General features: G+C 26.0%; 1 protein-coding gene across 6 annotated transcripts in view; it reads right to left on the reverse strand.

The window, feature by feature from the left end:
* LOC126897331 (MAP kinase-activating death domain protein) overlaps positions 1-25,105 on the reverse strand; it is a 102,538-nt gene that overhangs the window by 75,546 nt on the left and 1,887 nt on the right. For all 6 annotated transcript variants that reach the window (XM_050670855.1, XM_050670856.1, XM_050670854.1 and 3 more), the window contains exons 2-6: positions 23,641-24,248; positions 18,081-18,249; positions 4,116-4,263; positions 1,223-1,295; positions 340-494 (exon numbers count right to left, since the gene is read on the reverse strand). In XM_050670855.1, coding sequence (XP_050526812.1) covers positions 340-494; positions 1,223-1,295; positions 4,116-4,263; positions 18,081-18,249; positions 23,641-23,811 — 716 coding nt within the window. In that variant the 5' untranslated portion in view covers positions 23,812-24,248. The remainder of the gene's footprint in view (positions 1-339; positions 495-1,222; positions 1,296-4,115; positions 4,264-18,080; positions 18,250-23,640; positions 24,249-25,105) is intronic.

Below are 25,105 nucleotides of genomic sequence, written 5' to 3' on the forward strand. Positions count from 1 at the left end.
AAATATTAATTATCATTAATCTAAATGTATTTAAGTAAAATTAAAACTATATTAAAAATATTATTAATTTAAAAAACTAAAAAATATTAAAAATATGAAACTCAAAGCCACAAAAAATTAATGAAAAGTCGCGGATACGTATTTCGGATCAATGTTACCATTATCAACGCTAAACACATACTGACCAGCGTTGATAATGGTAACATTGATCCAAAATACGTATCCGCGACTTTTCATTAATTTTTTTGTGGCTTTGAGTTTAATATTTTTAATATAGTTTTAATTTTACTTAATTAATTAGCCACAAGTGATCAATTTTTATTATATAAATGTATTTACCTATTATATTTTATTTTCTTACGAAGGCATAATTTCTTATTGCAAGAGTCGATAATGTTTTTTAAATAAAACAAACATTCTCTAAAACTTGAAAAAAACGGATGATGAGATAAAAGGCATAGTGAAGTTAATGAGAATAAATCATCTTTTGGTTTCTACAACAAAGCATATTAAAAATATTTAATTAAAAATAATTAAGCAATAATTTTACAATAAAAATTCAATTTTTTATACAATATATTTTTAAAATATTATAAGTATCATAAGTATAAAATATCTTGGGGAAGAAAAATTTGGAATAGTGAAATTTCGGCTCAGTGGTAATTAGTAAAGTTAAAAGTTTTAAAATGATTAATAACACTATCACAAAATACTATAGTATTACTAAATACTACCAATGTTAGTAATGTATAAGACTAAATTATAATCGGAGTCTCGTACTCTACATTCACCTTCGTTTTTTAATTATCAGGGAGTAAGAATAATTGAATAAATAATATTTATTTAAAATTAGTTATTTTGAATGACTTATTTAAAAATAAATTTAAAGGAGTATAGTGTAGATAAACCCCGAGAAAAGAGAGAAGCTTATTTTTTAAAATAGTTGGTCTAATTAAAAGCATAAAATAACGATAATTTGCATTATTGATCCAATAGTAGATAACTATAAGTAGCGATAGACAAAAAAAAATGTTAATAAACAAATAAAATATATTATATTACAAATAATACGTTGTCGGCTTTCCATCGAAGTAAAATACATATCGTAGGTAAATTACCAAAATATCAAACAACTTTATTATCATACGAATTAAAAATTAAAAACTGTAAATGATGTTTTCTGTTGTGAAAACTTATAGTTTTTAATGTCTTTATTACTTACAGTTGTTTCCAAATCATTGAATTGAGCTGGTGGATCATCAGGTGACTGAGAAAGGGAAGAACTAGTTGAATTACTGCAAGTAAAATTATGAATTACATTTATTTATTTAACATTACAACTATAATGTAGTAGGAAACGATCTAAATAGTTATACAAATAGAAAAAAATATATTTGTAAATCCCTATAGTTAAATTTTTGACTTGATAATATCATTAGGATAAGTCAATAAAATAGTTTCAGAAGTCTTATAATTCAAAAAATGTTTTTGAAATTGCAATCTCTCTTATTTTTCATTATAAGTAGCAACAACTAAGTTAAATAAGGGATATACGTAAGGTATTAATTTAATTTGAGATAAGTATAAAAGTGTCAGTATTTCCGGAACACTTTCAAAAGTTATGTTGAAAAAGTTAATTTTTGTGAAAAAGTTGTCATTTTGAATTCCCCCTGTGGGCAGGTAAAGGGTCAAATTCATAAAAAAAATACATAAAATGGTATGTAAAGACATTATCTATATAAAAAAAATTATATTGATTTGTTCAATTTTGAAAAAGTTATGACAGTTTTAAGTAAAAAAAATTTCGAAATTTCGAAAATAAGCGATTTTTAAATTTGTAATTTTTTTGGAGGTTTCCCCCATTTACGAGGAACAAGGGAATTTTTATCAATTTTTGAGGGTAATATCTTCGACTAGATTTGTGATCTTTTGACGTATAATTGAAAGAAATCGGTTCGGTGAGAGCTGAGAAAAAGTGGTAACAGACAGAAAAAAAAAAACACATCTTAGTAAAACCAATACCTTCTTAGCTTCGCATGGAAGCTAAAATAATGTGTCCAAAACTAAATTCTAACCGAAAAAAATTGGATTTTATATATAAAAAATAAATTAAACCAATTAATTTTCAAAATCTCACTTGTACCCATTCGTATATCTTTCAAAGATACGCCAAAAGATTACAAATAGTATTTAGATGAAGACATTGCCTTAAAAAATTGAAAAAATTTCCCTGTAAATGTGGAAAATCTTCAAAAAAATTGCGATTATTAAAATCGGGCAATTTAGACATTTTTTTCTTCAAAACTATCATAACTTATTCAAAAATGAACAAATCAACATTATAGTTTGATATACAAAAACTTTAGGTATTCCTTTTTAATATGATATAAATTTTTTGAAAACCTGACTATTTACTAACCCACAAGAGGGTAGTATTCAAATAAGAATTTTTTTTCAATTTAACTTTTAAATTGTTTCGATAAAACTGTGTCCTTCAAACATATATTAAATTTTATTTTATTTTATATACTACAAGTTAAAAAAATGTATCCCGATGATTTATGTTTAATGTGCAAATAACTGCCCTAGTTAGTTAAATATGCTATTTTTTAGTTAAAATTTTCGATTTTATATATTCAACTTGTATAACTTGCTATAACTTTTTGAAAAATTTATGGATCAACACAAATTTTTTTTTCGAAATATATTATATATTATATATACAAAAAAAAAATATCATAGTAAAATTAATACCTTCTCAGCTTCGCATCAAAGCTAAAATATGATAATTTTTTATAGTTAATTTTCTACAATATTAATGCGAATTAATGATGATTATACCAAAATGTTGAACTTTTTCCTTACTTTTACTATTAGAAGTTATTATGTTACCTATTTTAGTTAATAAAAATTTAATAAAACGATTACAATTTTTTAGAAACAAATATACCTTGGTGTAGGAAGTATTTAATAAATCATTTGCTTTACACAAATTAAATAAATAATTATTCTTCAATATTTCAATTAAAGTAAAACTTCATATTTTAAAATATTTTAACTTAAAATTTATGTTTAAAATATTTCACACTAAAAACTATAAAAATAACCTGAATAACCAAATTTATTTATTTCTGTTTCCTTATTTTGAAAATTCATTGAAATATGGATGTGAAATTGATCAAATGATCAATATTGTACCTAGTTTACTTAGTATAAGTATTCTTCAATTATAGAAGGAACCTTATAACTATATATTTATTTTTTTTCTCATATTCANAAAAAAAAACCAAATGATAGATAAAGACATGCATCTAAATAAAAAAAAATAATTAAGAACAAAAAAAATTGTTTTAAATTAATACTGATTTGATATAATATTTAATATTAATTTTTTCTTTAAATTGCTATAACTTTTTGAAAGATAGATAGAAGCTACCTAGATAAATATCATTTTTTTGTTTTAAAATTATGAACCTTATCAATTGGCATATTAAATTTCCAGCAAAATCTATAACCTATCGGTTTAGGCAGTTCGGCAAATGTGATAAAATATATTTATTCCTATGACTTTCATTTTTTGGTAAGGTTTGTTTTTGCATATAAAAAATGTCGATTTATTACAAAACATTTAGATTTTAAATTTATTTTGATTCTTCTAAGAAGTTGTTAAAATTTACCTATTAGTTTTTGGAAAATAGCCTCTAATTTTAATATGGAAATAAATAATACTAAGATGAATATTTAGTAAATAATAACACTAGTGTTCTCATGAGTGTGTGAACTTTTGTTGCTTATATTATTTTGGTATAGTAAAAGGTAACTTATTTTACTAAAATCAAATAAAATATATACTAAATGACTAAAATTAAAAACGTAGTAATTTTTCTATGGATGATGTTTATAAAAACTATTTTATGCTTGCAGTTTTTTTTTTATGGTAATATGTCTAATTTTATTTTAATATTCTGAATATTTTTTTATAAAAAAAGTAAAAACGAACTTAAATTAAAATTGTATCCAATTAATGTTATCAAAAATTACACTATTGAAATTAACTATATCGTCGTATTAACATTGGTAAAATGAGTGTAAACAAATTAAAAAGTATTTATTACCATTTTAAAAATAATGAAGAGTAATCATTTGCAGACAATTTTCTATCTGTATATTCGTTTATAGTTCTTCTATTGCTTTCATTAAAACGTAGGTAATATTGATCAATTCGTCGATAGAAATTCACGCAGACTCCATAACGAACCCTTGCTAGAAAAAAATTCAATTTTTAATTTTTCATATATAAAAACTTAACTCAATTTGGTCACGGCACAGCGGGGACGAGGCATAGTTGGGACATATATAAATATCTAACAATGATAAGAATCACTATTATAAGAAACACTTCAATACAAATCTGTAGATAGTATAATAAAAATTGATCACTTGTAGCTAATATTATTTATAATTAAAATAATAACAAAAACTTTAAAAATATTTAAAATTCAAAAAGCCACAAAATTTACTAAAAAAATTACTAATACTTATTTCGGTAGATATACGATCATTTTTAAACACATACTATCCACCTTAGCCGAAAAAACCCTTATATACCCCAACTGACCTTATTACCTAATGGCATTATTCCATGTTTACATATGTTTAGTAATGAATTTTTCTGTTAGCCTAGATTTTAATTAATTAAATTATTCTTATTTTTAATCATTTCTTTTGTCTCTCTTATATTAAGTTATTTGTAATTAATTACGTTTTTAATTAGTTTAATTACATTAAAGTGATTTTTTTTTACAACCGTTAGGTTGGTTAATACCATTGGTATATCCCATTATAATTAAGAAATTAGAATAAAAAGCCTCAGCTACTAAGATCACACTAGAGATCATTAGACTATCCCTTTCTGAGTATAAAAAGCCATTTTTTCTCGTAAAAACCAGTTCTTTCGACAAATTTAAAAACACACAAAATCTGGGATGTTAAACTCCAGATTTTACTCTTTATGACTTAGACATTTTTTTAAATTAATATGGACTTACATTAATAGAATATTTTTCTTTAAAGAAACTAAATGAAAACTATTTAGGAATTTTAAAATGAATTTTTGTTTTGGCAAATATTTTAGTTTCAGTTAATTTGTTCATTAAATAATAATGTTTTAGCTTCGATGCGAAGCTGTGAAGGTATTGGATTTACTATGATTTTTTTTTTTCTGTCTATTACCATTTTTTCTCAGCTCTCTCTGGACCGATTTCATTCATCGATACGTCAAATGATCACAAATCGTATTTATTTGAAGACATTACCCTCAAAAATTGAAAAAATTTCCCTCATTCCACATATACAAATTTAAAAATCGCCAATTTTGGACATTATTTCAATTTTTTTTACTTAAAACTGCCATATATTTTTTAAAAATAACCAAATCAATATTATATTATTGTTATAAAACCTAACCTTTTACCAGCCCACAGGGAGGGATTCAAAATGACAACTTTTTCACAAAATATTTACTTTTTCAACTTAATTTTTGAAAATGTTCCGGAAAGTCTGATACTTTTATATAAAGGGTGATTTTTTTATCATAACCCACTCAATTACTTACAGAATAATAATAATTAAAAAATTTTTTTTTTTATTACTATCTTTAGATACACATTATTCTTGAATTATTAACTATGTAATACTTTTTAAGTTCATCCCTTATGCCTTGTAAGGGTGTCAACTTTGTTTTTTTAAATGGGAACACATATTTTGAATTTAATAAAATGTTTGAGTTTTTAATTTAATAGTAAATGGCATTTGAATTTTTAGTATAACTTTATTTGTTTATTAGATATAAACATTTAAAGTTTCAAATTTTTCAGTTAATATATAGGTATAATATACAAGGGATTACAAAAACAGGTAGATAATTGATTTTTTATGACATCGATATTAGCAGGTACACAACATTGTTATTATCAATGATAGTAAGGTATATTGCTGTGAGTTTATAAATACACTAACTGACAATACAAAAAGTATATCTATTGATAGTCATAATTGATAATAAACAAGCCGTGACTGTGATAGCAATATTATAAAAAACCAATTAGCTACCTGTATTTGTAATCCCTTGTGTATTATACCTATATATTAACTCAAAAAATTGAAACTTTAAATGTTTATATCTAATAAACAAATTAAGTTTTATTAAAAATTCAAATGCCATTTATTATTGAATTAAAAACTCAAACATTTTATTAAATTAAAAATATGTGTTACCATTTAAAAAAACAAAGTTGACACCCTTACCAGGCATAAGGGATGAACTTAAAAAGTATTACATAGTTAATAATTCAAGAATAATGTGTAACTAATGATAATAATAAAAAAAAATTTTTAAATTATTATTATTCTATAAGTAATTGAGTGGGTTATGATAAAAAAATCACCCTGTATATCTTAAATTAAAGCTTATGTATAAAATTTAATATTAAAAAAAAAAATTTCTGACTTTATTTTGTTTTCATGGTGAAAATAGCTACCGTATTCAAAAATATGCTATTTTTGTGTTAAAATTCTTGGTTTTGTATTTTATTTTATTATAAGGGGATTACACTGATTTTCATAAATATTATATCAATCTAATTGACATAGTATAATAAGTTAAACATATTTAAATTATTTTGTTTGTTTGAAGTCGAGAAAAATAACTTTAAAATTTGAACTAGCTAAATTTCCATTTTTATTAAGTGACGAATGCGAGGTACAATTTCTGAGACGGTAATACTGTGACACTGAATTTTTTCTTAATTCTTTTTGAGTTAGAAAAAAATCATTAACTCATTTGATTTTTATCACATTTAGATTCAATAACTTCAATAAATATCAAGGATCCCACTGTAGGGGTCTCCTTTCGTGAGAAGAAATTCATATCAATATTATTTTACTGTGGTTTTTTTTTTGTAGCTATCATTTATTTTCTCAGCTTTCACTTGACCTACTCTTTTGACAATTTTTTTTTTTTAATTAAACATTATCTACAGATTTGCATCGAAGTGTTTTTTATGATAGTGATTTTAATCACTGTCAGATATCATCTATACTGGACCCAACTATGCCACGACCCCACTGTGCCGCCACCCACCCGTGCTGGGTTTTTTAAAATGAACAAATCATTACAATTTTTTTTATATAGTTATTTTAGGTATTTACCTATCATTTGATATACTTTTGTGCACTTTTTACTCTTTACCTGCCCACAGAAGGGGTTTCAAAATGGCAACTTTTTCAACTTAATTTTTGAAAATGTTCCGAAAATACTGACACTATTATATATATATCTTAAATTAAAGCTTATGTAATATAATTTAATTTGAAAAAAAAAAATTTGACTTCATGATAAAAATAGTCACCGTAATCAAAAATATGCTATATTTGTGCTAAAATTCTGGATTTTGTATTTTATTTTATTTCAAAATACCTTACAAAGGAAGTACATAGATTTTCACAAATATAATTGACATAGAATAGAAAGTTAAACTTAGTAAAATAACTTTAAAATTTGAAGTATCTTAAATTGCCATTTTTTTTGGTCAACGAATGCAATGTATTACGTGCTTAGGTTACGAGGTTCAAACCTGCCTGTGGCTATGAAATTGTTGCATTTTTTCTTAACTCTATTTGAGTTAGAAAATAATTTTCAAATCATTTGATTTTTATCTCATTTAGATTCAATAACTTCAATAAAGATCAAGGATCCCATCACTGTAGTCTCCCCTCACGAGAAGAAATTTCTTATTGATATTAATATTATTTTACTTTATGGTTTTTTTTTTTTACTATTAATTATTTTCTCAGCTCATACACTCAATTGAGTAGATTTTTTTAACAACAATTTGTTTTGAATGTGTTAAAACTTTCATGGATTGTCTTGTTGCTTGAAGTGCTTGAGGATATATCCATGTTTACAGTTGAGTTCTGACGTTTCGGACTCATTGCAGAGTCCATCTTCAGAGTGATAGTTGCTAGTCGGTGGCTGCAACTATACTGGCTTAGACCTTGGCTTAAACCCAACCAGTATAGTTGCAGCCACCGACTAGCAACCATCACTCTGAAGATGGACTCTGCAATGAGTCTGAAACGTCAGAACTCAACTGTAAACATGGATATATCCTCAAGCACTTCAAGCAACAATTTGTTTGTTTTTTTTAGTTAAAGTAAATCATTAAAATTAACGATGTTTTAGTTTTAAGTTTTAGAAACTTTGTGGTTGATTTCAAATTTCATAGTAAATAATGGTCTATTGGTGATATAAGTTAATTATTACAAATTTTGTTATTGTCATATTGAACAAATATTGTTTAGTAGTACATTTAATAGTCAAAGTCAGAATCTTACAATCATTATTGAAATCAATTACTAGAGTTCTAATAGTCTTTTGTTGTGGGTGGTGTAACTTTATCCAGTTGAATCTCATAATTCTTTTACTCATTTACAAAATGTCATGTAAAATGAATTATAATTATTAAAATTCATTGTTGATCAGTCGCTAATATTCAATATTTTTATATTTCTTGTCTACACTTACATTTGTCTTTTCAGAAACTAACTGGTTTCTTAATGTTAAAAATCACACTATAACTCACAAAATTGAATATTAGTTGTCAATATCACCTTTTGTTCCTTACATGACAAACTTTATTGATAAATTATTCCTATTGGTCCTTTACCATGTAGTTTAGGAAATATCTTGCACTTTTAGAAATCAAATAAGCATTACTTACTTGATTTATAAAAGTCATTATTTTTGAAACAAGTATATTTAAAATTAAGTTGTAAATAGCACAAATCTAAAGCATGTTATGTATTTAAGTTATAATTTTAAGCATATTTAATTCATTATATATTTAACTTGATGCATGTTGCTGTTTAACTCATTTATAAGATTGTAAGTTCTTATTAATTGTATTAGTCTAATTTCATGTAATTGAATTTTCAGTTGTATTACTAGTTTTTAAAGCTTGGTAATCATTTAAATTCATTCTTATTTGTTTTCTTAGTGGTCAAATTCTACCTTTACACTTGTAATCATAGAAATAAATTAATCTTGTCTTTAGTTAATTTTATATCTAGCTATTGTCTATTAAATTAACTTTATATACAGTGCACTAAAAAATATACTAAATAATTTGGTCATTTCACCAGTGCAAAATATTGATTTTAATTGTAATAGTGATTACAATTGTTCAACTGGAATTATAGTTTGACTTTAATCAAACGATTATATTTAAATACTCAGTTAGTCTATCGGTTAATGTAGTGCGCCTACAATAATGTTCTGAATATTTTAATTGTAAAATATTTTTAAACACCAAAAATTACTTAGAAATGATTACTATGATTTCTATTTAAGTGATCTATTACAATAAAAATTCAAAAATAATATTAAGCCTTTTTTTTTTATAAGCTTAGTATAGGCCATTAAGGCCTTTTGCTGCAACTTCCACCTCCTTCCATCGTTCACTACCCTTTGCCATCTCTTCAGGATCTTCTACTCCTAACAACCTTGTTTTGATATACACGGTCACTCCATCGTTGTCTCGGTCGGCCAAGGGGTCTCTTTTTGTATGGTTTCCATGAGGTTATTTTATTTAGTATTTTTCCTACAGCGCGCCAAATATGTCCTGCACATCCGATTCTTTTGCTCTTCATTACTGTTATTATGTCCGGATTGGTTGTATAGTTCATATACGTCATCATTAGTTCTACGCTCATATTCATTGGTTTCCTCATTTTTTTTGGGGCCAAAAGTTTGTGTTAGAATTTTCCTTTCAAATATTGCTAGCTTTTTTCATACGTTTTTGTTGAGGGCCACGCCTCACATTTGTATAAAGCAGTGGTTCCCAACCTTTTATGAGTGTGACCTTAATATTTTAAATTTAACTTTTGGCGACCCAAAAAAAAAAAAAAATCATAATTGCAAACAATACTTTTATTTATTAACACAAAATCGATTAATATATAGGTACATTAATCTATCCTTAAATACTAAATAAAATAAATTAAAAAAATACTAATAAAAAACTGAACAAAATACGTGATTTACGTCATAAAATATTATAAAAAGCAATTTATTATTTGTTTCAAATTTGACATGGTATAGTTGTATTAACTCTTACTTAATGACTTCCTTGATGCTGAACATATTCCACGAGTTCTTCAATATTTGGATGTATATTCATTGAAAGTGCACATCGCATATCGTGTTGAGAATCAAGGCGATTTCTATACTTTGTTTTGAGGACAACTAACGTAGGAAACCCGACTTCACATAAGTATGTGGTTGGGAATGGTAGTAATGCATTTTCGGATTCTCTTGATAAAATCGGTTTATCTTTTAGTTGTGCCCAAAATTACGTCAAACACATTCTTGAAAAATTGTCTTTTAAGACTTGACAGGCTTGAAGGTCAAAAAGTTCTTCTTGGAACCCGCAAATGTCTTCACCAACTTCATGAACAGAAACTTCAAAAGGATTTCTTACCCAACTGTATTTAATGAGCTCTACGTTTTCTGGTATATATCCATCGAGTTCCAACTGTAATTTGTTTNTCTGGTATATATCGATCGAGTTCCAACTGTAATTTGTTCAAGTACTTTTGAAGCAGTAATTTTAAGTCATTTAATGTAACTTTTGTTGAATCTTCAAGAAATTCACTTAAAAGGGCAAATGTGGCAATTTTTCCTTGAGATAGTTTTTCCAGCCAAAGTCCGAGCTTTTGTTTGAATGATGAGATTTTTTCACCAATGTCGATCATTGTCCTATTCTTTCCTTGCATTTCAATATTCCATTCATTTACCGTCCAAAAATATCATTTAAAAAAGCCAATTTAGCAACTCATGAATCGTCATTGAATTTATCAGCCAATGAGTGTTTTTTTTCCATTAGAAAATTTTGTATTTCTAAACGCAAAGACATAACACGGATAAGAATTTTTTCACGGGAAAGCAAACGTACATCCGAGTGATAAAGTAAATTTACATACTGTGATCCCATCTCATCACACATGGCATGGAATATTCTTGAATTTAGTGCTCTAACTTTTATAAAATTGACAATTTGAATTACGTCTTGAAGTACTGAATAAAGTTCTGGCTGAATTGCTCTAGTTGCTAAATTTTCACGATATAAAAAACAATGAATAATGACAACCTTTGAATTAATTCCCTGAACTCGTTTACAAAATCCTATTCGATTTCCAAGCATTGCACCGTCCGACCAGATTCCAACGCAATTACACCAATCTAGATTATTTTCCCGAAAAAATCCATCAACTTCATTAAAAATATCTAAGCCAGTTGCCGATGTAAGAAGAGGCTCACAAAATAAAAATTCTTTCCGAAAATCGTCAGTACTTCGATAACGTATGAATACCATTAATTGTGCGTTATTTTGAATATCAACAGATTCATCAATTTGTATTGAAAATATATTAGCTGCAATCACTTGATGAACTAGCTGTTTTAAAATATTTTCAGACATAAGGTCTATTCTTCGTTTAACAGTGTTATTCGAAAATGGGATTAATTCTAGTTTGTTAGCAATGTCATCTCCGCAGACCGTTCTAACCATAAAAATAGCTGCTGGTTTAATCAGTTCCTCTCCAATGTTATAGGCCTTTTGAGAGCGTGCGATTTTCCAAGCAACGTCAAATGATGCTTTTGTTGTTTTTTGTAATGAAAGTGTAAGTGTATTGGACGGACAATCAAGACGCATACGTTTTATTTTATTTTTATGTTCCTTCCAAAATTGTAATGGTTTATTTATCAATGTGGGGTGAACAGTGTTTAGTTGCCACTTGAGTTTATTTTCCTTCATTGATTCATTAGACAAAATTTGCAGGCAGAATACACATTGAGGACGCACTAATCCTGATCGATCTCTTATTTCTGTAAAACCAAACTTCAAAAAAACATCTTTATACGGTAACGCGCACTTAGCCATTGCAAAAAGTTAAATCACTTGAATATTAAATAAGAATATAGAATTACACAATATCATTAAATTATCAATACTTATATACGTCCAGACGTACGTTATACATATTATATTTATAGTATAAATTTTATACAAAACTACGATGAAGACCAAACCGCACCTTGACGTTCCGAGAATATATTATGAACAAAAATAGAAATTATATGCCTGTTACGTCATATAGTAGTATACTAGTATAGTACCTAGCTACACCACGCTATGAGGGTACGACCGCCAATAGCCCGCGCCAATCCATTTACATAGGTATTTAAAATTATTTTATCTTCGATAATTTTATTATCACAATATTTTTTTTTTCCGAAATTAAAATCATAATATAATAAAATATAATATGTAAACTGTAAGAAATTCTTTCGCGACCCACCATGAAAACCTCTGTGACCCTAATTTGGGTCGCGATCCGAGGTTGGGAACCGCTGGTATAAAGCAATAGGCCTAACAAGTACTTTATACATTGTTATTTTCGACCTTTTTGAGAGGATTCTAGACTTAAAGAGTGATTTTAACATTCCAAGACATCTATTAGCTGCAGTTATTCTTCTTTGTATTTTGTTGTGTCCAGACCCACTCCAAGGTATTTAAAAGTTTTTAATTTTTTAAAAGATTTAAGTATTTAAAAGATTTTTTTATCTTTCTTTTGGTTATTACAGGTATTAGCCTGTTTAATAATACATTTGATAGTATCTTGTACGCTGTGCACAGCAAAGATATTCCCCTGTAATTTCTGCAATCCAACGCATCTCCCTTTTTATATATTAGGCATAAGATAGAAGTATTCCATTGTACCGGCAATGTTTCTTCCTTCCATATTTTTCGAATTCTATTTCCCATCCGTTGTACTAAAGCTTAACCTCCTTTTTTTAGGAGTTCTGAGGCTATATCATCCTCTCCTGGCGATTTTCCATTTTTGAGCATTTGTATGGCTATATCTACCTTTTCATCTGTTGGTTCGATCAGATCTTGTTTTATTATAACATCTGGTTCAGGTACTACTGTTTCCCTATTCTTCTTGTTTAGTAATTCTGCAAAGATACTTTTGAATTTATTGACCACTTCGTTCGGTTGCTCGTTTGCTCTTCCGAAGAAAATTTTTGGATTACTCCTGTAATTGCTTTCACTTTGTTCAATTTTGTGTTTTTCCCATTGTCTTTTTTTTGTTCTCAAGGTCTTTTTTGCTTCTCGTTGCATCTTAGCCAATTGGATTTTATTTTCTTCCTTTGGATCTCTTAGCATTATGAGGCGGTTGGGTTGACCAAAAATATTGAGCTTATCTAATAAATTTATTATTAATGGTATTTATAAAATTTCCTGACTGCACATTAATCTTAACAATAAAACTTTTTAATTCTTATACAATTTTCTATTTAATAATGTCAATTTCTCAAACTTGCAAGTTGAACTAAAAGGTATGGTAACAAATTCAACTTTTTTATATTATAAACTTTCAAAAAAATCAACTTTAAAGGATTAAAAAATATTTTTGATTAAAAATCAAAATCAGTAATAATTTGAAAACAATTTTTTTTTTTTGTTTTAATTATTTTTTTACACGTAAATATTTATTTTTTACTAATTAGTAATGATCTCTAAATTATAAGTGATAAAAAATGTGTAATTTAGATTTGAAAGCAGGGCGGAAAGTTGATTTAGAAAAGTATATTTTTGCGTCTAATAAGAGTTCCCTGTAGACCAGTATATTTCTTCATAAGTAACAAAAAAAATTTATTGAAAAGTATTAAATCAACGCTTTTAAATTTTTATACACGTTAAAAGTAAAGAAATATACAACTACTATTTTTATAATTTCTACGTATAAAATAAAATATTAAATTATTGAATACCAATTTCATACTAAATTTAATTACTATATTTAGTATTTATTCATATATTATATTTTTTATTCAAAGAACCACTAATCAGAGTGTAATTAATGAAATATGAGTTGATGTTGCTTTTGTAATTATTCATCATTATCAGATATCATCTATACTTGTCCCATCTATGCCACGTTTTTTTAAAAATTATTTTATAAATCCAACCAAACTTAAAATTTTTATTGAATACTGAAAATTTACTGTAAATTTTTTTATTAGGTAGTTAGTTTAGAGCTTAATGTCTTTGATCTAAAGAACATTGTACTGGCGGACAGCGCAAAGACACTTACAAATATATTTTTAGTGTTTAATTTTTTTCTTGGTGATTATTGTGCCGCATCTTTTCAAGGCGTTAGCACCGAGACACATTGGGCTACGACATTTGGTTTTTCCAAATGATTAAGTGATTAAGTGTAAATTAATTAAGTGGTTAAATTGGAAAGAAGCGTTTGGAGTTTTATGAGAAAAATTCCAATGAGACAGTAAGGTAAATTCTAGTGTAACCAGCTTGATGTATGGTTCAGAGTGTTGGGCTGTTGACAAAATAGTGAGAAGATAATGAATGTAGCATAGATGAGAATGCGTAGATGGATAAGTGAAGTGGCTAGAAAAGATTATTGAGGAAGTATAGTTGTAGCGTCAATCGTGATTAAGATAAGATAAAATATTCTTAGATGGTTTGGTCGTGTTATGAGGAAGCTGTAAGAAAAGTTATAGAAATTAATGTTGAAGGAATAAAAGGTAGAAGGATACTAAAAAATATATGAAGGAATGTTATTGAATGCGATATGTGAATTTTTCAGGATATCTCCATTTACGGGGAAATTGGAAATTTTTCGAAGTTTGAGGGTAGTATATCCAACTAGATACGAACTTCTTTAACTGGCCCGATTTAATAAATATACACTAGAAGCAAAAACATTATTGTTCCCCCAGTAAGTACACATTTTTGTATTTGATAATAAATAATGTATGTATATTTTTAAAATATGTGATTAATATAATCATTAGAAAATATTATTATTATAAAATCATCTACAACATTGCCTATCGATCCAAAACATCGTTGAACTCTTTGCTGCCCTCGAGCGTAAAATTCAGACACACGCATTTTATTTGATTATATTTAACGTTCTCTCTTAAAAGCTATTACTTGTAACAGCAAGAGAGTAATACAGTAACACATTTTAATACATGTAATAACTAATACATATGCTCAATAAAAATATATCTCCAAAACAGTGTTCCCCTGGATAATAAACAAAAAATAAGTCAGATCAAACATTTTTCAAGACAAAAGTTATAAGTCGTTTAATATTGTTTAATTTTATATAAAAAAATTGAAATCGGTAGAAATGAAATTAAAGATAATTAAAATAACGAAAACACATTTTTGCGGCACATGAAAAACGCTAATTTTGCAATAACTCTAAAACTGTTGTACTTATTGTAATTTGAACTTCATTTCTGGATTCGACGAAAGATTTTACATAAAATATGACTATCATAAGTCAGAATTTTTTTTTTATATGTATACTAGTAATACTATATTATAATATTACGATTATAATATTAATACTTCTGTATTAAAAAACATTGATAGTATTCATTTGGTTTTAATAATAACTAATAATATTACCTGTACAACTTATTTATATAAAAGAGATTTTAATTTTTAATATAATTTTAATAAAGCTGATTTTAATGATTTGTCAAGATTTTTTAACTGCGTAAATGGAATAAATTGTTTGAAATGAAAAACTTTGAACAAGCTCTAAGTAAATTCCACATAAATGATTAATGAAGGCTTTCAAAATTTCGTTCCATTTTCTAATAAAAATAGTACAAATTTTCCTTAATAGTGTAATCCGTTGTTTGCATGACTTCAATAATATTTATTTAAACGTATTCAACAAGTTAAATACACACACAGCATATTTGATGAGTTATCTGGTGTTCTATCTCCAATATTATTTTTAATTTTAATTACTGAGAAAGGTACAACTTTTCGTCATAGCAACTATGTAGCATTTGCTGATGATCTATAAAATCTATATCATTTTATTAAGATTGTATGTTACTCCAAAATGAATTTTTCTGTTTGGTGTTACAATAAAAGTTAAGACATCAATGTAAAAAATCTAAATAAATATCTTTTTATCTTCATAAAAATTCATTTGAGTTCCTGTATATTATCCTGAATGTTATTAAAGATCTAGATATATTTATATACACGACTTATTGTTTAATGTATACATAGAATACATTTTTAATATAGCTTTATAAACCTAGGTTTCATTAAACATAATTGTCAAATGTTTCTTTATGCCTTAAAGTATTATATTACTCTTTGGTTCGTCCAGGAAATGAGTTTGGTTCAACGGCATAGAATTCTAATTAAATATCATTAAATATTATATTGGATAATACATTTTTATACTTCTTAATATATAATATTAAAATGTTAGATAAAACTTTGAATGAAATAGCTAGGTTATATAATTTATAACATTTGTCATTACAGCAAGAATATTTTTATGTTTCATTTTTATTAAAAATAATAAATAATAAGATTGATTGTCCTATGATTTTTTAATTATTGTATTATCATTTATGTCTATTTATTTGTCTACACTATAGTCCTTGTAGACATTACTTATTAATAAATAAAGAAATATCAGTATTTTATTTATTGGAATAATTAATATATTACATACTCTACACATTATAAAAAACTATACGATTATATTGCATAGTGTATATTGTTTATTGAAGAGCCAGACCTGGATGGACAGAGTACTAGCACAATTATATCATAATTAAAATTTTATTTAACCATAGATTAACCAAAATGTTTCTCCACTTGTCAACAAGCTAGTCTGATCCTAGTTATTTTTCAAAAGGGAATACCGTGGGAACTGGAGTGTAGTACACTAGTACAATCTATTACACAAAGAACTTAAATTAAGCTTGCATCTACTTTAGATTACTCCGCGATGGCTCAAATGACGTAGGCCACTTATCAATAGTTTATTGTACAGGACATCAATTATTAGGTTTTAAATGTGTTAGTATAAAATACTACACAGAAGGTCCGAGAGTAGATCATATATATACACAAATGGGGTTTACATAAAATCTAAATTATTAAATTCGATTCTAACTTAGGGTAAATTTAATATAAAATTGTTCAAAGAAATTGTTTTACGCAAATTAATATGAAAAATAATAATCGTGTCATTTTAAGCGAGTATTTGGACATATATGCCTATATATTATTAATAGTGACATCAAATACAAAAGTCATCGCAACCAAATATTTGTCTTACCAGGATAATTGGAGGTAATTGAAAACATTTAATTGTTTATTAAATCTATAATAATGCCTTCACCGAAACATTTTTTAAGTAATATATAATTAGAGTAAAGTAGGTCATCGGAAATGAACTGACTTAAGTCGTATAATACACGATATTCACAGATCAAATAAATACATTTGTATAATGTTTATATGTAGAAGCCAAGTTGTGACCTTTGGTTACCCTATTATCCTATATTCATATATATAATATATATATCAGATGTGCTTCTGTATAAACATATACCCCGAGATCCTTTCACTTTTAGACTTATTGTCGGTGATCATTTACCAACACCGCTGTGCCACATGTTATCTTTCTCTTTGTTTAATACAATTAAACTTATCAATCGCAATAGAATCGAAACCTGTTACTTACGTACCTAGGCACAATGCGTTACCAACTAAGTTAATGAGGCCATAATACTTTTGATTTTAATTACAAAATATTGCCATTATTGTGTCAGAATTGAAAATTAAAGTTTTTTTTTATTAAAAAATAAGTAAATTGTGCATAGTTCACATTTTGAATTACTACTTGTAACCAACAGTTACAAGCAAGGGTCTTAAAATGAACTTAATTTATGTTTCAAAAATAGTCATATACCAATTTATTGTTGAACTGATATATATAGAATTTCTTATAAGTAGTTTGATTATTTAAAATTTTTATGAAAAAGTCGCCAACCGCTTCGAAATTATATAACGGACAATGGGAGATAGAATCTAAAGATTGTGGCCCAATCTTAATCTAGATAAATTGTAAATAGATTATTTTTATAAAAAAACAATTACTTGTATCTTTATCTGTAAGTGTAAATACAAATGATGTTACTTTGTTGCACTCTGATCGACTTTCTAGGAAGGAAGTACAACCTTCTGGTTGACAGAAAAATGACATAGTTTCAGGTAGAATGAAGTCTTCATGATCATTTGAAGGATATCTTCGTAGTACCTCAGGGTTCTAAAAAAGCCATTAAATATATATAATTAAATAAGATCAGTAAAATATATAACAGCTTAAAATGTACAAGATATAATAAAAGCTGAGATACCATAAATGAATTTAAAGAATTTCTAAAATAAAATTACATTTTTCAGGGGAGAAAAAACAAATTTTTAATTTTAACAATTCTTGAATTATTACACAGGTTTATTCAAAATCGACATGTAGACTTTCTTGATTTTTAAAAATTGAAGTATTATTATATATATGCATATGTATACTTCATACATAAATACATGATTAATACATAATAATGTATATAAATACATTAAAATTAATGTTTATGACCTGAGCTTTTTTCCAAAGTTTTGGAACGTATTCAGTTCGTAAAATTGCATTGAAGATGTATGTAAGATAAATAATCGCCTTCTTAGGCAATTCTTTTATCATTCTCAGGATGATTTCATGTTTGTTGTGATAATTTTTTTTTTTTTTGTGTCTGTTACCACTTTTTCTCAACTCTCACCAAACCGATTTCTTTCAACGATACGTCAAAAAATCACAAATCGTATCTAGTCAAAGACATTACCCTCAAAAATTGAAAAAATTTCTCTCGTTCCTCGTAAATGGGGGAAACCTCCAAAAAAATTACAAATTTAAAAATCGCTAATTTTCAAATCAATATAATTTTTGTTTTAATAGATGCATAATGTCTTTACCTAACATTTGATGTATTTTTTTTATAAATTTGACCCTTTTCCTGCCCACAGGGGGGCATTCAAAATGACAACTTTTCACAAAAAATTAATTTTTTCAGCTTAACTTTTTCAAGTGTTCCGAAAACACTGACACTGTGATATATATCTTAAATTAAAGCTAATGTAATGCACTTTATTATGGAAAAAAAAAAATTCGGACTTTATTTTTTCTTCACGGTGAAGATGGCTACTATATGCTATTTTTATGTTAAAATTCTCGATTTTATTTTTAAAATTTTTAACTTTATAATGTTATAACTTTTTGAAAAATGTATGGATCAACACAATTTTTTTATGAGAAATAATATTTTTTAAGGAAATAACAGATCATGTAACTTTTGGAATAATCCACCATTTTTTAAAAATTAAACACTATCTAAAGATTTGTATCGAAGCGTTATTTTTTTATATTTGATCGAACTATGCCACGACCCTGGGTTTTTTTACTTAAAACTGCCATAAATTTTTTAAAAATGACCAAATCAATATAAAAAATTTTTGTATAGCTACATGAGACATTTACCTATCATTTTGTATATTTTTTTTATACATTTTACCCTTAACCTGCACACAAAGGGGGATTCAAAATGACAACTATTTTATTAAAAATTTACTTTTTCAACTTAACTTTTTGGGGTTTTTTTTTTTTTTGAACTTATAGTATATATTGTAAGATAATTTGACATATGTTTAAAGTATGTAGTATTTCCGGAACATTTTCAAAAGTTAGGTTGAAAAATACCTACTTTTTATACACATGTTTCAAGTTTTAAACTCCACCTGTATAAAGGAAAATAGTCCAATTATAAAAAAAAAAGTATGTCAAATGAAAGAAGTAATCATAAAGTGTTTATAAAAAAAATTGTATTGATCCACATATTTTTCAAAAAGTTAAAATAATTTAAAGTTGAAAATATAAAATCGAAAATTTTAACACAAAAATAGCAGGTTTTTAACTACGCGTAGAAGATAAGTCGACAGGACAAAATATTTTTTTCAATTCATAGTATGCAAAATAAGGTTTAATATAATATATGTTTAAAGGACGCAGTATTTCTGGAACATTTTCAAAATTTAAGTAAAATAATTTACTTTTGTAAAAAAGTTTTTATTTTAAATCCCCCATGTGAGCAAGTTAAGTGTTAGATTTTCAAAAAATGATATCAAATTAAAGGCAAATATCTAAGGTTTTAATATAAAAAACTCATGTTGATTTGTTAATTTTAAAAAAAATTTATGACAGTTTTAAGAAAAAAAAACCCAGCACAGGGGAGTCGTGGCACAGTAGTGACGTAGCATAGTTAGATCAAGTATAATGATATCTGACAATAATTAAAAAAATATCAAAAATGATATCAAAAAATTACGCTTCGATACAAATCGTTAGATAGTGTTTAATTTTAAAAAATTGGTGGATTATTCCAAAAGCTACATGATCTGCTAGTTCCTTATTAATATCTTGATTAAGATAAAGTATATCAAATGATAAAGGGATTATAAAAAAATATTATTTCTCACAAAAAAATTGTGTTGATCTATACACTTTTCAATTAGTTACAGCATTATAAAGTTAAAAATGTAAAAAATAAAATCGAAAATTTTCACACAAAAATAGTATTTGGTAGCCATTTTCACCGTGAAGACAAAATAAAGTCCGATTTTGTTTTTCCATAATAAAGTGCATTACATTAGCTTTAATTTAAGATATATATAAAAGTGTCAGACTTTTCGGTACACTTTCAAAAGTTAAGTTGAAAAAGTTAATTTTTTGTGAAAAAGTTGTTATTTTTAATCCCCACCTGTAGGCATATAAAGGGTCAAATTTATAAAAAAAATATACCAAATGATAGGTAATGATATCATGCATCTATCAAAAAAAAAATGTTGAAAAAGTTTCTTTGTTTTAAGTAAAACAAATTTCGAAAATTAGCTATTTTTTAATTTGTAATTTTTTTGGAGGTTTCCCTCATTTACGGGGAACAAGGGGAATTTTTTCAATTTTTGAGGGTAATGTCTTTGACTAGATACGATTTGTGATCTTTTGACCTATCATTGAAAGAAATCGGTTTGGTGAGAGTTGAGAAAAAGTGGTAACAAACACAAAAAAAAAACACATCATAGTAAAACCAACAACTTCTCAGCTTCGCATCGAAACTAAAATAACGATATTTACAGATTTTTAAAATTGTAATTTTTTTAGATATTTCACCCATTTACGAGGAACGAAGGACATTTTTTCAATTTTTGAGGGTAATGTCTTCTAATAGATACGATTTGTGATCTTTTGACATATCATTGAAAGAAATCGGTTCGGTTGGGACCGATTCTGGTTAACTTATTTCATAATGTGTATTATAAACAAGCAATCAATTACTTTTTTATTTTAATATTAGTATTCACCAAGTCAACTTTTTTTTTAATATCCTTGTCATTTTACATGTGGTATAATACCGATGATATATATTAACCTAGACTTGGTAGTGTATCTTCTGAGGATACACATATTTGCACAGTAATTAAATAATAATTATTGTTTTTCTTTTTGGCGGTGTGTATTGTACACTGCCCAAAATCACTCAAGAGATAATTATAAGTAGTTAAAAAAAATATTTTTGGGAGGTGAATTTCGTATTGGAAACTCCATTAGGATAATAACATGTTGCTTTTTTTTAATTTGTTTAACTATGTGTTATAGATACGGTTTTTTGATAATAACATTATAGACGGCAAAAATTTAATGATATATATTTTTTTGTAAATAGCATAATTTGTAAGATAAGTGACAAAAATCGAAAAACCACCCTTACTGTCGAATTTTAAACCCTCTATGGCATGTGTTAATTTCAACCAAATTTCGAATAAATTATTTTTTTACTTAATAAAAGGAAGTGTATTGAATGAATTTTTTCCAAAAAAACAATAGCCTATACAAAGGTTGGGTTGGGTTGGGTATTATATAAAATTAATGAAATGATTCAAGTGTGTTCTAATGGTGAAATTTTAAATTAGTGCTACTATTTTTTTTCATATGATCATAGCATAAATAGAATGAGTGATATCCTGGTAAGAATTTTATTATATCACCCAAATTAAACTGCAAAATTTATATAAATTTTGTTCAACCCCCCCCCCATCATTGCATACGCCAGTGTGTTTTGACATATTTATTTAGCTTCTAATCATAAATATATTGAATTCTGTACGTGTTTTATGTATATATTTATGAATGAACATTGTCTTCCACATAATATAGAACTTCTTCTGTTTTTTTTTTTCCTCGCCTTAATCCCAACTACTAAGGTCAGCCAACTTATTCTAAACTTCCACTTGACATGATCTCCTATTTGACCTACGCACACAACAGCCATCCTCACATTGCTTTCAAAAACATCTCTCCATCTCTTTTTTGGTCTTTCTCTACCCCTTTTTACTTCAACATTCGTTTCATAACTGTTCTTACAGTTTCCAATTCCTCTCTTCATAACATTCATAACAAAACCATCTATTCTATTTTTTTTCGTCTTGCTACATATTGTGAAACTCAATATTTATTATTAATGATGTATCTTAGAAGATGAATAGCCATAATTTAGACCTATATATGTGTAATTTTATTATATAAATTAATATTAAAATACTTTCATTAATTCTTCTTACTTTCTTTTGGTAAATTATAATTTTTTTTGTAATAATCAAAACGCCAAAGGGATACAAAGTTAGTTACTTTAACTACTTCATTACAAATCCTAGATGTAAATCTGATTTAGGAGGTCCAGGCAGTAATGCTGAAGATTTTTTTTCAAATTCTGATTCAGCTGATAAAATTTTTTCAATATGAATATAATAAAGTGAATATAATCAATATATTCCGATTGAAGTATGTGTTAACGTTTATTATAATTTATGAGTTCTGAGCAGTTTACTTTTCATTATACATGTGTTCTTGCTAGGAGTGTATTTAAAACTCATTTTATGGGAGAGAGTGACTTGTTTCTTTTTTATTTTTGTTAGCATGCTAATTTTTTTTAGAATTTTTTTTGTTGAAATGCAAAGTGATAAAAAAAAAGGTCTTTAGAACCATATTTTGTTAATATGGGGTTTAAAAAATATTAATACCGTTGGTTCAAGGCGGGATGACCGCTCCTAGTTATTACTTATTGTATCTTAATGTGTAACTGTTATATAGATATATGAACAGATTGCTATTATTGAATCATAGGATTTTGGAGTTTAATGCCAATATTTTCAGGATATTGATAAAGTTATGCCACTATCATTGATTTATAAACTTCTCGTAAATAAAATATGTTAATAGATATCAATATGATGCAAAAATTATTTATTTTTGACTAATAATGCTTAATATACAATAATGTTAGTTAAAATAATTTCCACTGACAAAATTAGGGCTACTTATTATGATTTATCACTTCTATTTTTAAAAAGAATTTACAATCCCTTATATTTTGAGAGCTTATCTTTAATTATTGACCAACCATTATGATGTAAAATTATTTTTTTATAGTAAAAATGTTTTATATTATTCATAATTCTTACAATATATGCTAAGTAACACATTATATCATTTTTTAAATTAAAAATTTTTTTTTTTTTAATTATAATGAAAAAAAATACTTAAATTTAAAAATACCTGTATATAAAAACTGCCATTGGTGTTTTTGTTACAATCACTGTTATATTGGTCGATGCTCGAATTATTTTGTAAATCATACAGTGTAGATCGTTTTAATGAAAAAGGATGAGCTCCAACAATTGTAATATAATCAACAAGTCGTGGACAAAAGTATCGATCCTCACTCATATCACGTTTTCTTAGTTAATTTTTATAATAAAAATCCAAAGAAGATTTGGTAGCTTTTTATTGTAATTCAATTTTATCACAGTTTAATAAATTTTATTTACAGTTATGAATAAATATTGCTCCAAAATAGGCGAAAAACTATTTGATTTATTAAATTTGACAAATATTGTCATGAGATCTTTAAAAGTTCTTTTTATTATGCATTATATCATAGTATTGCTATCATTTTAAACATTAAATAAATTTGTATATATAATATATATATATATATTTATGTGAAATATTTATGTTACGTTATTGAACATTTTTTTTTTATTAACTGTAATAAAATAAAAATAAAACGTTTGATAATTTTCCGAAGTGAAGTAGTAAATTATCGTTTTTGTCATGCTCAATTAAATTTTCTGTCGAAAAATAAGTTGATTGTAGATTATAGTCTGAAAATAAAAATATCTATCAAACATTTAATGCAAATATAATATAATATTTTAATAAAGTTGGCAGAGGTTTGAATCTTTCCATCTTTGCCCTACATAAAGATGAAAGTATAGAGTAGCCAAGGACTTGAAAGAACTCAGAGTAGAAAAGATAGATATCGATGGAAGCAAGTGGTTGTTGCGACAATTGGGCCTAAATGGCCTATAAAAGCCTCAAAAGAAGAAAGAATAAGAGGTTTGAATATAGTATTGTATAACATTATTAATACAACTAGAATAATAATCTATTTTTTTTTACATGCAATAACTCTAATTATTAGAATGTAAAAAATAAAGTCGTTAGCTTATAACAGACAATTATTGGACACTTTGTTCTGGAGAAGTGCTATAGAAAATACATATGATATATATGATAATTTTACAAAAATGCCGATATCGTCTAGAATTAAAATAACGTATTAATAAAATTAGGAATATTTAAATTAGTTTATTTTAACCAATATATAAAATATTTTTTAATATAAAAATGGTGTATAAGGTTATAGGGTATATTGGGAGACATATATTTTTTAAGACGAAATAAAAATTCTTTATTAGCTTAAATTGAAACTTAAAAATTAAGTTTTACATTCCTGAAAAATAAGAAATTGGTTAAACGCTTCTTTAATTCTATATCCTCAAATTTGTTAGTTTTAGAAAATTTTTAAGAACATAAAAAAAAAAAATTGAATGTTTAAATTTCAAAAAACAATCCTTCCTGTTAAATTTTTTTTTTTTTAGTGACACGAAAGAAAACATCATCCTTTATACAAATTATTAAAAATTTCAAATCAGTTTTTGGATATAAGCTACAAAAT

The sequence above is a fragment of the Daktulosphaira vitifoliae genome, unplaced genomic scaffold (genome assembly GCF_025091365.1).
Source record: "Daktulosphaira vitifoliae isolate Bord-2020 unplaced genomic scaffold, ASM2509136v1 Scaffold_2, whole genome shotgun sequence".
NCBI classification, from domain to species: Eukaryota; Metazoa; Arthropoda; class Insecta; order Hemiptera; family Phylloxeridae; genus Daktulosphaira; species Daktulosphaira vitifoliae.